At 42.2% G+C, this 16,251-nt stretch overlaps 1 protein-coding gene and 1 pseudogene across 7 annotated transcripts in view; both read right to left on the bottom strand.

Moving 5' to 3' along the window:
- Ccdc77 (coiled-coil domain containing 77) overlaps nucleotides 1-14,107 on the bottom strand; it is a 41,597-nt gene extending 27,490 nt beyond the window's left edge. The window contains exons 1-3 of one of the 6 annotated variants that reach the window (XM_087185979.1): nucleotides 13,951-14,042; nucleotides 8,248-8,277; nucleotides 4,167-4,368 (exon numbers count right to left, since the gene is read on the bottom strand). In XM_087185979.1, coding sequence (XP_087042105.1) covers nucleotides 4,167-4,340 — 174 coding nt within the window. In that variant the 5' untranslated portion in view covers nucleotides 4,341-4,368; nucleotides 8,248-8,277; nucleotides 13,951-14,042. Of the gene's footprint in view, nucleotides 1-4,166; nucleotides 4,369-5,818; nucleotides 5,880-8,247; nucleotides 8,278-13,801 lie in introns of those variants that run through there. The other 5 variants (XM_004837563.4, XM_004837561.4, XM_004837559.4 and 2 more) reach the window with 5 other exon arrangements.
- Nucleotides 6,202-13,943, bottom strand: LOC101700335 (E3 ubiquitin-protein ligase makorin-1 pseudogene; annotated as a pseudogene). Its single transcript, XR_015440768.1, has 2 exons — nucleotides 13,802-13,943; nucleotides 6,202-7,571 (listed from the first exon to the last, which is right to left on the bottom strand). The product of XR_015440768.1 is annotated as an E3 ubiquitin-protein ligase makorin-1 pseudogene (transcript).
- Nucleotides 14,108-16,251: the final 2,144 nt, after the last annotated feature.

Below are 16,251 nucleotides of genomic sequence, written 5' to 3'. Positions count from 1 at the left end.
CTGACTGGTGAGGCAGGTGCTCTACTGACCTAGATTCTCCAGCTCCAACATGATTCTTCTTTAAAAAAAAACAACTAATTTTACCGAACATAGGAATAGATGGATTTTCAAATTAATTATTTTTGCTTTTTGGTTGCTTTTGTAAGCCATGACAATCCCTGGCAAAACTTACTAAGTGGTACTATACAAACATGTTTGTCTATTGTCAATTTTAGAGCTTGTTTCAATTCTATATTCATAAGTATATTTAAATCTAGAAAGAAAAAATTGTGATTGGATAATTAGTTCATACTAATCCATGGCAAATGCATTGCTTAAGCTGCTTATAGAAAACTATTCAATCTTTTTACAGCAAATTTCAAGCACAGGTACAAATTTGCATTTTATGCAAAAATTCAAGTTTTAGTTATTTTTACATTGATTAGTAAGAGCTGCTGTCAGTCATTTAAAGGCAAGCAACTACTTTTGAGTTCTTCAAGTTGAACAAAAATACACCCAAGGTGACATTTTTGTTAGGCAAGACTTTTTTAATTTCACATGTGAATGCAATATAACCCTTTCTTGAACACAGTGACCAGGGTACTAACAAAACTATTTTCAGAGAAATCTTTTTTTTGGTACCAGGGATCAAACTCGGGTCCTTGCACTTGCAGGGCAGGAGGCAGAACCACTGAGCTAAATAAATGCCCGGCCCTTCAGAGAAATTTCTTAAATGTTATTTTATTTATTTTTGCAGTGCTGGGGATATAACCCCAGGCCTCATTCATGTTAGGCCAAATGCTTACACCCCAGCCCTTAAAGTGTCATTTCTCTCTCAGCTGGGCATGATGGTGTATGCCTGTATTCCCACCACTCAAGAGGCTGAGCCAGAAGGATCCCCAAGACTACATAGGGAGATCTTGTCTCAAAACAAACAAAAACACAAAAATAATTCTGTGTCTCTTTTGCTTGCTTCTCTCTTGATCCCACCTAGGCTTTATTAATGATTCACATCATATCATTATCTGTCTTCATAAATTTTCTTTAGGACACTCATCACTCCCTCATAGAATCTATCTCAGTGTCACAGGAGGGCTTTTCTCTTTCTCTGCATTCTTTAGACTGACTTGGGCTGGAAGCCCTGTTGTGCCTTTTTCATCTGTTTGCTTCCTATATAAGAACTTGCCTTTTTTGAACTGCCTGTTAGAGATGGATTTCATTTTTTAAAATTACATTACTACACGTTTGCTGTACATGATTGCATTCATTTATTGTGGAGAACTGGTATATGTACATAACACATTTTAATTCTAACTCCTTCTGCCTTCCTTTCCTTCTTTCTTCCCTCCATCTCTAGCTCCCTTTCTCACAGAAAATATTAACTCCTTACAGATGAACTTCTGGAGGCTTTGGGGTTTTTTTTGTCTTTAATACTAAGGATTGCAAGCAGGGCCTTCACACTGAGCTAACTATATCCACAGTTCTTTTTCAATTTTTGAGCCAGGATCTCACTAAAGTCACTTGCAATCATCCTGCTTCAGCCTCCCAAGGTTCTGGGATTACAGGCATATGAAACCATGCCCACTTAAAGTCTCTTATGTTTGGACAACTACAGGTATTTCAGTAGTGAAAGGTATGATGCAGACTAAAGAGGCTGAGATAGTGTGAGGAAAATACTGTAACACATAGCTCAGGTGAGACATGAGGGTCTGAACTAGCATCAGCAGCAGACATGTGGGAATGGGTTGAGTAGTATTTGGGAAGCAGAATCAATAGGACTTAGCAAATGATTAGAAGCAGGGGAGTAAGCAGAACTGTAAGCAATGAAACCATTTACTAAGACTCACAATCAAGAAAAAGTTAAGGGATAAAAAAAATGGAGGGGTAGAGCCGGGGATTTAGCTCAGTGGCACCATGCCTGCCTCACAAGTTTGATCCCTGGTACCAAAAAAAAGAATCGAGGGGAAGCTGGGCATGGTGGCACACACCTGCAATCCCAGATGAGGAGGATCACTAATAGCTCCAGGCCAGCCTGGGCTACATAGTGAGTTCAAGGCCAGCCTGAATTAGAGACCCTGTCTCACACACAAAAAAGGAAAGAAATGGAAGGAGAGGAAAAGATAGTGGTATATGCCAGTCAAAGGAGAGGAGGATAGGAAAAAGATTAGTTCAGACAGGGGTATATTAAGTTGGAGCTGAAGTGAGTTAGGGTTAGTTATTTGGAAGTTACGGTCTCATGTATAGTAAGATAATGCACATATTAAATGAGGTTACTTATAGTAGACTCCTATACTAGTATAGGAGGAACTTTGATACTCAAGACTAAGGATGCCAGAGGCTGGGTATGGGGGTGCATGACTATAATCCTAGCACCTGAGGCTGAGGCAGGACGACTGCCACAAGTTTGAGGCCAGCCCAAGCTACACAGTACGTTCAAGGCCAGCCTGAATAGCGAAATCCTGTCTCAAAAAACTAATGAAAAAAAAAAAAAAGGTCTATGGAAGCCAGGTGTGCCTGTAAACCCAGGACTGTGGGAGACTAAGGCAGGAGGATTGCAAGTTTGAGCCCAGCCTGGGCAATTTAATAAGGTGTCTCAAAATAAGAAAAATTTAAAAAGAGATAGGGATGTAGCTCAGTGCAAAGGACTCCACCCCAAGTACCACCAAAAATAAATAAATTTATTTAGGGGCCGGGGATTTAGCTCAGTGGTTTCGCCACCTGCTGCACAAGCGCAAAGACCCGAGGTTCGATCCCCAGTACCCCCCCAAAATTATTTATATGAATTATATAAATAGCAAATAATTTTATTTACTAAAGAGTTAATATACAAGATCCAGTATTTCCTGAGAAATGTGAAGTAAATTACCTGTTGAGGGAAGAGGGCCAAGAAGGGTCTGTGGGCTCGAAGAGTGTAGGGAAGGCACGGCACAGTTGTGAGGCATAAAGATGCACAGGAGAGGAGGGGAGAATGGGAGGGGGCACTGGCCACGCATCCACAAGCAACTGCTGTGCAGTGACTGAGGAAGCTCATTCTAGTGACCTGTAGCCTTTCTTAACCACAGTGGTTCTCAAGTGTGTGAACACACACTTACACCTCCATTCCTTCCCACCCTTGCCCTAGAAACATTGGGTAATGTCTGGAAAGTCTTGATGGTCACAAGTAGGGTTGTGCTACTGATACCTGGTGGGTAGAAACCAGGGGAGCCACTAAACATCCTATCATATACAGTGCCCCAAACACGGAATTATCCAGACCAATGTCAGTAATGCTAAGGTTGAGAAACACTGCTCCAGAACAGGTGGCAGAGAATTGGATCCAGCTGTAGTTAGGTTTTCTGCTATGCAGGTGGAGCAAAACATAACAGGTCATGGCAGGTAGTAGTTATTACTGAAGAAAAGCCTGACAGGGTTTAGGTTAGAAAGGAAGGTCACGTTGTCACAAACTAACATGTGCACGAGAACCTGAAGTCAGGAAGCCAGGGAGGTAACAATGAAGCTAGTCAAGTAATGGAAGAATAGAGATGGAGAGATTCTAGAATTTAAGATATTATTATTATTACTACTACTTTGTGGTGCTGAGGATTGAACCCAGGGCATTGCACATGCTAGGCAAACACTCAGCCGCTAAGCTATACCCCAGCCTAGGTTTAAGATTTTAGAGGTAGAAAAAGCATGTGCTTGTAATCCCAGTTATTCAGGAGAGAGGCAGGACTTAAGCCCAGGAGTTTGGGGCCAGGTAGGTGAGACTGTCACAGAAAAAAGCAGTTTTAGAGGTACAGCAATTTGAGAGGCTATGATCTAAGGAGGGGCATGAAAAGTAGCAATCTGGGCTGAGGAACGAAAAATACGACTATAAAATATCTGATGATACACACTGGCACTTTAAGACTTCTCTAACAAGCAGACTTAGGAGTCCTCAACAGGCATGCATTATCTCTGCCTTTTTTTCCCCCACGGTACCGGGGATGGAACTGAAGACCTTGCACTTGCAAAGCAGGGGCAGCACCACTGAGCTAAATCCCTGGCCCTTATCTCCGCCTTTTCAAAAAATTTATTGGTACTTGCTTTTTTTTTAGATCACCATGTTGGACAGGTCTTGAACTTGTGGGCTCAAGGTATCCTCCCACCTCAGCTTCGAGTAGCTAGGGCTCCAGTTATGTGCTACACCTAGCCAGTCTCTTTTTTACCTGTCCTTCACAAGCTTCTCTGTAGATTTCTAGCTTCTTCAAGAGATCCTCATTTTCTGCCTCACACTCAGCCATCTTCTTTTGATAATATTCCAGAAGCTCCTGGGAAGGGCAGAGGACGGCCAGGTGATCTTTGATAGAAGGCAAGGGAGTTGAATCCATCAAATCTGCCATTTCCTTCCACCTGGTGGGACCACTAACGCTAGAGGCAACACCGTGTTTTGAGGCAACTGTTAGTCTACTGGAAATTAGACAGGGTGTATTCAATAAATTCTCTGAACACTTATAAAACATTATATATATATTTTTTAAATACAAAGGGGTTTATCCTTGAAGTGTTTATACAGTAATTAAGGTCCTCACATACATAAGTTTGATGTTACAAGGTAGTATCAAGGGTTTAAAACTGGATTCCAAATACATGTTAGACACTAAAAGATCACTTAAAAAACTAGAATACTGTGTAAACTAAGTAAGACCACATATAACAATGAGAACATTTAGTACTATAAAACATAAAGGAAACAAGCACATCAAGATCTGGGATTTGAACTGTGCGGACTAGATCTAGATGATAAAAATGGTAAAAGATTCTCATCCAGGCTGGGTAAGTTTCTGTTTGCTTTTAGGAAACAAAAGACTTAGGCTAACACAATGAATATTAGAAAACAAATGGTACAGAAGTAGAGAAATGGGTGAAAATCGATCCAGTTTGGCTGTCTGCAATTTATAACAAACCAGACATCAGAGTGGAAAAATTTTATACCAGAAGCCCAGAGCCACAGTTAATGAATGTAGTTAATATATGCATTCCCTTCTAGGTAAGGAAATACATAGATACATTAACATTTATTCTCATGCTGGGAGTGTACCTCAGTGGTAGAGCATATGCATGAAAGACCCTGGGATCAATTCTCATTTTGGGAGTGTGAGGGTGACTTAAGCAGCATAAAGAAAAAAGACCAACATTTTTCTCATTAATTGAAAGCTTTTTGGGCTCAGTGGTAGAGTGCACATTTGGCAGGCATAAGGACCCAGATTCAATCTCCAACATCACAAATTAAAAGAAAAAAGCTTATGACAGAAATACTGTTTTACTTAATGTTTCATATTTTCAGAAGGGGTCGCCTTTTAACAATACTGGGAAATAGGTTAATGTAGGAACTAAGAAGTACTTCTGTTGCTATGGATGAGAGCTGTGGCACTAAGGAATAATGAGATATCATTAAGTAGGTGGCAGAACCAGAAATAAAAAGTTCCATGTGTGGATATGGGTTGTTCTCTGTGATTCAGAATCTACTGACTAGCCCTGTGCCCAATCCACCCAAATTGAATGAATGCTGGTTTGGGGGATGGTTTTGTTTTGCACTTTTTTTTCTGATAGGGTCTTGCTATGTAATTCAGGCTGGCCTCAAACTCACAGCAATCCTCCTGCCTGTCTCCCAAGTACTGGAATTACTTACAGGCATGTGTCACTATGCCCAGCTTGAATGAGTTCTGATATTAAATTCTGAATAATAGAGAAATGAGACATGACATAGTTCAAATCAAGATTTAGGAAGTGTGTTTCCAAAACTCTTCTAACTCCCATGCTAACGTGATCTAAGTTAAAAAGTCCTGATTCTTTAACAACTGGAAAATAAATGTCTTACTTTCTGCAGACAGGGGTGTGTATCAGGGTAAAATTCATGCTTTCTTATTCACACCTATCAAATACACAAAAATTCATGAGACTCTAGGAACAGAAGAAAAAAAAACAGCATGGGATGCAGACTGGTTCCCTCACTATTATCACATTTGCTCCCTGAAGACAATATGTTTTATTACTTATTTTCTAACTTGACGAGTTTTTTTCTAACTTTTTGAAACAGAGACGACACATTCTTGGGGAAGTGGGGTGGAGCGCGGGCCCTGGTAAGTGATCATGACAACATGTGGAGTTGAGAGGCCTGCCTAGGACAGCGATGCACTGCCACACGGCACAGTTACTGTCTGAGGCTCGGCAGGCCGTTCGTTCCCAAGCCACACAAAGCCGCTACAGGTCCAAGCCATGAAAGTCTTCTAGCTCATCGTGAAACAAGTTCCGCTCATGCTCTCAGTTAGCTCCACACCCAGCATCTGCTTGATGTTGGCCCTTTCTGTCTCTGTGGCTCCTCTCCACGGCCATCAGGGTCCATCAGGGTACGCATGCTTGTAAAAACAGTTACTTCCAAATAGGCAGTTCCCACGGCCTTCATCAAAATACCTGCACGCCTTGTTGCTCATTGCCTCCTTATATTTCTGAATGAGTTTCTGCTTCTCTTCTTTCTCCTCCACCCAGTACTCACTTGGAATGACAAAGTGAGATGTGATGCGGCATTCAGGGCAGGCCTTTATGATCTCGCTGTCAAACTGCTTAGCACTCCTCCACTCGCGAATACACTTGAGACAGTAGGTGTGGTTGCAGTTGGAGAGGATGCCGAAGCGGCGCTCACTGGGGTTGGCTTTCTCATACACTACCTCCATGCAGATGTCACACGCCATGTCCTTGCTGCGCTGCACAGCAAATGACAGCTCCATGTCCTTCTCGTGGGCCTCAATGCAAGATTTTATGTGCTGGGACCTCTGGACTGTATCCATCGGGTGCAGGACCTGCAGCCCACACAAGTCGCAGGTGTCACCATGCAGGTACACACAGCTCTCCCCACTGCGGCACTCTCCCATGGCGGCATAGGTGCAGAGCTGCTTTTTGGTCTCCATCACACCAGGTTCCTTCTCAGACTCAGCCTTGGGCACTGAGCCCTGCACAGCAGCCTCTGGGCAGGCAAGAGCAGTGCGGCCGCGGTAGGGCTGCCCAGGCACGAACTCAATGGCATTCGCCCAGTCCTTGGAACCTGGGCCTATGGCTGGGAAGTTTGCATTTCTGGACTCAGCTTCACTTGTATTCATCTCCACGAGTGGTCCAGTGATGGAGGAACTTGAGGAAGTGGCAAGGGATGGTTCTGCAGTTAGATCTGTAGCAGCTGCTTCCTCCCGTTTCAATGGCTTTCTGTGCTCGCGTCTGCAGTGGTCTCCATATACACAGTAGCCTCGTTGGAAAGACTTGCACACTACACCGTAGGGGCTGTCAGAGAGGTCATGTGAGCAGCGACAGTTATCTCCTTCCTTACAAACCCCATGGATGAAATACCCAGCTTCCCCACTCGGGAACACGCTGTTCTCACTGCTGCTGCTGCTGTGCTCAGGAGATGACAGAGCTCTCGAAGTCTCAGCGGCCTTTTGCTTCTTTCTAGGTTGTTCTGGAGCAAACTGCTTTTTTCTCTTTAACTGCTTGCCAGCTTCACTGTCAGAATCGCTGTCTGAAGAGCTTGAAGGAAGAAGTCCCTTTTCATTAGCCATTGACCCTCACCAGTGGTCCACAGCCTCCTGCTCGACAATATGATTTAAAATAGAATATTCCTTAAAGTCCTTTCAACTCCTAAAGCTTTACGCCTTTCAAATTTTCACAGGTATTCTTCATTATTATTTTCAAATACAATGAGAATGACATTAGATATTTGGATAAACACACACAGGAAGAAGTCTTCTCAGTATCAATACTACCTGCAATAATGTAAAAACAAGTCCTTACACTGAATTACAGGAGGGAGATTCAGAAAAGGTTCTTTTCCTTTTTTTTGAGACACAGTTTCAGTTTCCCAGGCTGGTCTCAAACTCTCAGGCTCAAAGAGTCCTCCTGCCTCAGCCTCCGTTGTGGCTGGGAGTACATGTGTGCTATTCTACCCAGCTAGAAAACTCTCTAATAAATGAGACATAGTAATGAAAAGTAAAGCAGAATACTATGCCAAATTTACAATGCTAAAAAGCTATTAGTATTATTTTTATTTGATGTACTTGTTCTACTGCTTTATATTAGCAAAAAAAGTTGACTAGTATGTCTGAGGCCCTAGGTTCCATCCCTAGCACTAGGACAAAACAAAACAAAAAAACCAAGCTGGGCAGTGGCACAAGCCTATACTCTCAGCTACTTAGGAGGCTGAGGCATGAGGATCAGAAGTTCGAGGTAGGGCTGGGAATTTAGCTCAGTGGTTCCACTGCCTACCTGGCAAGCAAAAGGTCCCGAATTCAATCCCTGGTACCAAAAAAAAAAAAAAAAAAAGAAGTTCAAGGTTAGCCTAGACAATTTAGTGAGACCCTGTTTCAAATAAAATTTTAGGAAGGCTAGGGATATTGCTGAGTGGGAGAGTGCTTGCCTAGCATGCTTGAGGAACTGGGTTTAATCCCTAGTACTGTAAACAAAAACAAAAACCAACCAAAAAACACTTGAATTATCTTAGCAAAAGAAAAAATTACCTATAAATTTTTAAAAGGTTCATTCACAATCTCCATTTCAATCAGTAATAAGATCAGGAGCTCCTCTATTTTTTTTTTTTTTTTGGTACAGGAGATCGAACTCGGGGTCTTGTGCTTGCAAGGCAGGCAGCAGAACCACTGAGCTAAATCCCCAGCCCAAGCGCCTCTATTTAGATGGAACTTACATGTCACAGTTGGGAAGTAAATACCATCGTGTTACATGATTTTAAGAGAAGTAGTGGGGAAAGAGAGACTGGTCTTTCGTTAGCTTTGGTGAAAGGCTTCTTATCAAGCATGTTTTGCCCTTCCACTCTGATTCTGAGCAAGACAAAAGGAGATGAAATATTCTGTTCTATCTGGTATTTATCTGCTCATACTCTTCAGTCCTTTGGGGTAGACTTTTTTTTCTTTGAGACAAGCTCTCGCTATGTAGCCCAGGCTGGCCTGAAACTCCCAATCCTCCTGCCTCAGCCTCCAAAGTGCTGGGGTTACAGGCAAGCCTTTTGGGGCAGAATTTTGTGGAAAAGTATGAAAAGGGACCCTGGTTATCTCTATCTTCCTGTCCAGAACTCTGTACCTTTCCCCACTATTTCCTAAAACCTCCCTTAATTTGGCTGCCAGGACACTAATTCCTAATTTTCCTCCTTCTTAATTAGTCATTATTCATCTTTATATTCATTGCCTTGGTGACCTAATGAAGTTTCATAGTTTTGTTTTGTTTTTTTCTCATGGTTTTAAATACCAAGTATAAAATGGTTTTCAAATTCACACTTGCAGTCGTGACTCTGCCCACTCCTCCAGAGCCATGCATCTAACTGCCTCTCCCTGTCTGCACATGGCTAGCAGGTCTCCTCAGCTTAACAAGTCTAAAACAGAGCTCCTGACATACATCTTCCTTCAACAAAAGTGGCTCTTCTCTCAGAATCCTTTTTTTTTTTTTTTCTTTTGGTACTGGGGATCGAACTCGGGTCCTTGGGCTTGCAAGGCAGGCGGCAGAACCACTGAGCTAAATCCCCGGCCCTAGAATCTTATATTTTAGTAATTAGTAATTCTACACTGCCATTTGCTCATGACAAAACAAAATGAAACTTGGAGAAACTTTACTCCTTTCTTTGTCCTATGTACTATATTACACTCAATCAATGGGCAAATCCTATTGACTATAACTAAAAATATCTAGAATCTAGGCCAAGGATATGGTTCAGTGGTAGAGCATTTGTCTAGCATGCATAAGGACCCAGGTTTGACCCACTGGGAAAAATAAATCCAGGAGAAGACAACTACTCACTCGTCCCTTCAACCATTACTGCCCTAGTCTGACTGTTACCTCTCACTCCAATGACTACAAATAGCTTCTTTCTTTTGAGAAGGTGCCACCATGGTGCCCAGGCTGGTCTCAAACTCATGGGTTAAAGTGGTCTTCCCTCAAGCTCCCAGGTAGCTCCAACTACCACACACCCAGCTAAAATAACCTTTGTTTATTTATTTACTTTTTGGTGAGGTTGAAAATAGAACCCTGGGTAAATGCTCTACCACTGAGTCACATCCTCAGCCCTTTTTTGTTTTTATTTTGAAACAGGGTCTAAGTTGCCCAGGCTGCCTCAAACTTGGGATCATGCTGACTCAGCCTCCCAGGCTCTCTCATAGCTGGGGTTATAGGTATGTGTCACCACGGCCATATACAACAGCCTCTTAACTGGTCTCCCTGCTTCCACTCTGAACCCCAGCCCTTAGAGTCTGTTCTCAAAACAAAAGTTCCAGTGATTCTTTAAAATACAAGCTACAACACCAAACTTACTTGCTCAAGTCTCCAATGACTTTTTGACTTGCTCAGACAATCAAAGTCTTTAAAATGCCCTACAAAGACCTACAAGCTCTGGCTTCCTCTATTACTCCCGCCCTTCCTTCTCCAGTGTTCCAAAAATCACTGGCTTCTGCTGTTCTTCAGACAAAGCAGGCAAACTCGACCACAGAGCCACTACGCTTCTAGTCTTTTGCCTATGATGACCCTTCCTCATCTATGTGGTTTCCTGTCTTTCCTCTTTCAGGTCTCAAATGTCACCTTGATGATGGGGTCATGATGCTGCTGATCATGATCCTGATGCTCTAGCATCCCTTCATCCCTTCATCCACCGTCTTTGTTTTACTCTTCTTCGTAATAACACTATCAGACATTTCTCTACTGTCTCCTACCGTGAGATATACAAATTCACCAAGGGTGGGAATTTTATTTATTGTTTCCACTGCTTTATGCCCAATAAATAAAAGTGTCTGGCTTATAGTAGATGCTCAATAAATATTTACTGCAAAAAGCTGTCTATCCTCACCTCTTTTTGCTTGCTTGCTTTCTTATGGTACTGGGGACTAAACTTGAGGAGCACTGAACTACATCCCCATCCCTTTTTATTCAGCTTTTTTTTTTTTGGTTCCAGGGATCAGACTCGGGACCTTGTGCTTTCAAGGCAGGAGCCAGAACCACTGAGCTAAATCCCCGGCTCCATCCCTTTTTATTATTTTGACAATGGGTCTCATTAAGTTGCCCAGGCGGGTCTGAAACTTATGATCCTCTTACCTCAACCTCCCAAGAAGCTGACAAGTTTCCACCACCCTGCCCGGTTTGCATTTAGTTTAACAATTCCTTAATAATCTGACTACTAGTGTACCTCTGAAGTTGCTCTTCTTGATAAGCAAACATCCAAATTATTGCTCTTTTCAATTCTTATTTGCCTTCATCCAACAGTAACTCTGACTTGTATGTTGCATTTGATACTGTCAATCACCCTTTCTGAAAATATTGTAGTTTAGAGCATGGACTTAGAACAGATGTCAAACAGATGTGGGGTTGAGTCAAAGCTCTGCCTCTTATTAGCTGTTTATCACAGGCAAGTGATATTCTCTAAATCTCAGTTACTTATGTCATAGGTTAGGGTAAAGATAAAATGAAATAATGAATAAAACGGCCGGGCATAATGTTTAATGCACATAAGCACTCAACAGAGGCCACTATTATCATTTAAAATTTTACTCCCCTGGTTCAAAAGGTTCTGCCTTCATCTTTCTTTTTTACTTCCTCTATCCATTTCTCAGGGGATGTCATTATTCCTACTGCTTTTATAATTATCTCATCATCTAAAATCTCACTTGGCATAGGATAACTAATCATTGCACATTGAATGAATAAATAACCTCTCAACCTCCTGGTCCTGAATTCCACTTATTACTGGACATTTCTCCCTATTATGTCCCAATGGAGCTTGAAATGTCTAACTTTAAAAAAAGTAACCACTCAAGTCACAAATGTTTTAGCACCTCAAGGCTAACACATTTCTGCTAGGCATAACAGTGAACACCTGTTACCCCAGCATTCAGGAAGCTGAAGCAGGAGAATTAAGTTTCAGTTTGGCCTAGACTAAATACCAAGACCCTGTCTCAAAATAAACCTAACATTCCCCAAATCTAGTACATGATCTTTTTTTGCCTAAACATGTGCCTTTTGGCTTTCCAATTTTAGTTACTAATTCAACCATTTCAAAGCAACCTAGACATGGCAATTTAAATTCATAATTTGATTACTTTTTTTTTTTTTTAATGTGGCCACTATGTGGCCTAGGCAGGCCTTGAACTCTTGAGCTCAAATGACCCTCCCACCAGTCTCCTAAATACATGGGCAGGCATCACCTTGCCCAGCCATTTCTTTTGTAAAACTTCCCATCTAACCATATGAAAATTCTATGTATTCTCTCTTCATAACGACCATGTAAATTCAGAATCTCAGTATCTTCTTACCTGAAGTACTACAATAGTTCAACTGCACAACCTCTGCCCCCGTGTTCTGGGGACTGAAGCTAGGGCCTTCACATTGAGCTACACCCCAGCTCTTTTTTTATATTTTTGAGACAGGGTCTTGCTAAATCACTAAGGTGCTGAGTCTGGGCTTGAACTTGCCATCCTCCTGCTCAACCTTACAGAGTACTGGGATTACAGGCATGTACCAACATGCCAGGCTACTCCTCACCCCTCATGGCCTCTAGACTATTTTCTTTAAAATTATAAATTCATCAGTGGCTCTTTATAGCCTAGCAGTAGTGGTAAACCTATACCACTCATGTTATTTTTCTTTTAAGACAAAAGATACTAATGTATGAGTTGTTTTTTCTAAACTAAAACCTCAGTATTCAGGCTTAATTGCAGTGTTGGCATCCTGCGAGAAATAAGTGGGTTCTGGGTTGCAGTGTGGGCACTAGTCTCTAAAAGGTTCACCATCAGCATTAAATCAATTTCCTCAGCCTAGAATTCATGGCATTCTACAAAAAGACCAAACCTACCCCTCATGCCTTATTTTCCTCTGCTCCCCTAAACCAGTTCCAGGTACCTTCTTGCCTTCTGCACAGCTTTCCACCTTCTGAAACAGCTCCCTCCACAACCATTAAAATTGCACTTAATAAAATCTAGTCTGAGCCGGGGATTTCGCTCAGTAGCGCCACACCTGCCTGACAAGCGCAAGGTCCTGAGTTCGATCCCCGGTACCAAAAAAAAAAAATCTAGTCTGTACAAGAAAATTAATCTTAAATAATATCTCCTTAGCCAGACATGGTGGTGCACACCTGTAATCCCAGCACTTGGGACGCTGAGGCAGGAGGATCACAGAATTTGAGGCCAGCCTACACTACACAGTAAGACCTGGTCTCTAAAAACAAAACCAAAAAATTAATAATAATAATCTCTCCTTCATCTCTTTTCTGAGTGTCTCCATTCAAAGTTATCTGACTGCAAAGGAACTCCATTTGCAATTCTCTAAAATACAGTTAAATAAGCCGGGAGTGGCGGCGAACGCCTGTTGTCCCAGCACTGGGAGGCTGAGGCAGGAGGATCGCCTCGAGTTCGAGGCCAGCCTGGGCTACATGGTGAGTTCAGGGCCAGCATGAACTACAAAGGGAGATCTTACTTCAAAGAAATTTTTTAAAGAATAAAATACAGTTAAACATATTAAAGTTCTCTGTTGCTATCATTTTTCCCAAACTGGGTTTTTGTTTCTTTTTCTGTGCTGGGGATTGAACCCAGGGCCTCGCGCATGGCAGCCAAGCACTCTACCCCTGAGCTACACCCCCAGACCGAAATTTACTTTATCCCTAACAACTTGGTTAAGTAGTTTTATGAAGCGAGGAAAAACGTGTGCTGAGGGAACATGGAACCCATCTCAGAGAGTCCATATCCTGTGCTATTGTTTCCTACTTCATTCCGTTCTTGATTCCTTCATTGCCACCGCTCGCCAATCCCCGCCCAACCAATCCCCCAGGTCTCACCAGAAACTATCCATCTAAGTACGCCTAGGTTTCAGGGTACTGTTCCTCCCTCCCACACTGCTTCCACGATTGCTTCTCCTTACTCGCTTTTCTTCCTAGAGTCTCTTCTCCAAAAACCTTTTCCCCTAAACCTGAAAGTCTATACTCACGACACTGCGTCTCCGAGTCAGAGAACTCAACTGAAAAACAAGTCAAACCAGGCCGCGTCGCAGCGCCTCTGAGCATCCACAAATCTGTCCAATCGCCCACGAATTTACCAGGACCTTTTGATGGAGGACCAATGGGGAGGCTGTTCACGCCGAAGCCTCTCCCATGGCGTCTTGCGTCTCGTCACGCAGAGGTCGTCGGGAAATGTAGTTTTTCTTCTGCACGTAGCTGTGTGCGGAAGCAGCGCTGCCGTCGCCCAACAATTCCCACCCAGCCCAAGTTCTGGGTTAAACTTGCTCAACTACCTTACATTTATGAAAAATGTAGAAAGGCGATGCATAATTGTGGAAGGGATCACTAGAGAACGTCAGGGTAGCTTAATACATAATTATATAGTGTAAGCTAGAAGCTTGGCTCAATTAAAAAATAATAAAGTTTCAATTTGAAATAAACAAAAGAGTGTGGCTCTAGAAGTTGAAGATTCCAAAAGAATAGTTTCTCCTTTCACCCATCCTGGTGACCTAAAACCAGGATAGGATACAGTGTTCAATTTTTCTGGTCAGGGGACATTGCTTCCTTTTCCTGAGAGGTGTGAGAAACTACTTAAAACATATTAGTTCAAAATTCATCTTTTCAGGAGAGCCAGGTGTTAGAGGTAAGGAAAAAAGCACTTGAGTCTCAGAGTTGCAGGTACTGCTATGGAAAAGCTAGAAATTTTCACTGGTATTAAGTCCTAAACGTACTTAAATGGAATTTACCATCTTCTCCCAAAACTGCTTTTTCTCTCTTGTGACTTTTCTCAATAATATCAGGATACTCTCAGGCATCTTTTCTCAGTATCTTTGTCTATTCCCTTTGTTTTGGCCCCTACATTTTTAAAATCACGTTATGATGAACCCATCTCCATACTGGTTCTCAAATATATATCCTCCTATTTATTCTGTGTCTCAGACCCTTTCACTTTAGGCTGCTGCTGCCTCTTCTTTTCCTTCTTGTTTTTCTTCTCCTTCTCTGCCTCTTCCAGTTCCTCCTTCTTTTCGCTTCTTCTTTCTCATCTTCTTCCTCTTCTTGTTTTAAATGGTACTAGAGTTTGAACAGGGCCAAGCACCCCGTTCCGAGTTATATTTCCAGTCCAACCCCTTGCTGGGTTATTTTTTGTTTTGTTTTGGTTTTTTTGGTACTGGGGATCGAATTCAAGACCTTGTGCTTGCCAGGCAGGTGCCAGAACCACTGAGCTAAATCCCTGGCCCTTTTTTTCCTAATTTTGAGACAGGGTTTCATTGAATTGCCCAGACTGGCCTCAAACTTGGTTTTTGTTTTTGTTTGTTTGTTGTTATTCCTGCTGCTGCTGCTGCTGCTGTGGTTGTCCTTGTTGTGTGAGATAGGGTCTTGCTGTGTAGTTCAGGCTGGCCTTGAACTTACTATATAGCTCAGGCTGGCCTCCAACTGGCAGCAATCCTCCTGCCTCAGCCTCCCTAGTGCAGGGATTACAGGTGTCACCACCACACCCAGCTTCAAACTTGTTTTTAATTTTTAAAATTAATCTTATTGGTATACTTTTGACCACATTCATCATAGGGGATTTGTACCTGTATATAATATACCTTGATTCTTCTTTTTTCCCCATTCCCCTCCCCTCCCTTCAAACTTGTTTGTAAAGTTTTGTTTTGTTTTGTTTGAGATAGAGTTTCTGTAGTCCAGGCTGGCCTTGAACTTGATGATTCCCCTGCCTCAGGTGTTACAGGATTACACCACTGCACCAGGCTCGTGGGTTTTGTTTTATTTTTCTCTGTATGCAGTACTGAGGATTAAACATAGGGCCTTTGACCTAAACTATATCCCAGCCCTTTTCTCTCTTTTTATTTTGAGACAGGGTCTTGCTGTGTCATTAAATTACCCAAGGCTGGGCTTGAATTTGTGATCCTCCTGCCTCATCCTCTCACCGTACTGATTTTATAGACACATACCACCATGCCTAGCTTCATATGTGTTTCTAAATAATTTGTATGATGAAGAAGGAACCATACATAAAGCACTTCTGCTGTTTTCCAGGAATAAGAGAGTTTTCTCAAGGAAAAGCACATAACAGCTGAACAAGTCACTCTTTTCACAGGATACTGGAAGTACTAACAAATGATGGCTATGTATAGTTAGGTATTAGGCAGACATGTTCTTGAAAATGAGCAGAATGAGTTCATCTGTTCAATAGAAACAACTGGTAGTATGTAGGGAACAGGGAAAGGGGATGTTACCAGGACCTCTCCAGTAAGTCCTAGTCTCCTGCTAGCCACAGCAGCACAAGG

This window comes from Heterocephalus glaber, unplaced genomic scaffold (assembly GCF_053883595.1).
Source record: "Heterocephalus glaber isolate CG9 unplaced genomic scaffold, H.glaber_assembly_v1.0 deba00000281, whole genome shotgun sequence".
Classification (NCBI taxonomy): domain Eukaryota; kingdom Metazoa; phylum Chordata; class Mammalia; order Rodentia; family Bathyergidae; genus Heterocephalus; species Heterocephalus glaber.
Note: the sequence above shows the minus strand (reverse complement) of the source record. Positions and strands in the feature narration are given on the sequence as shown.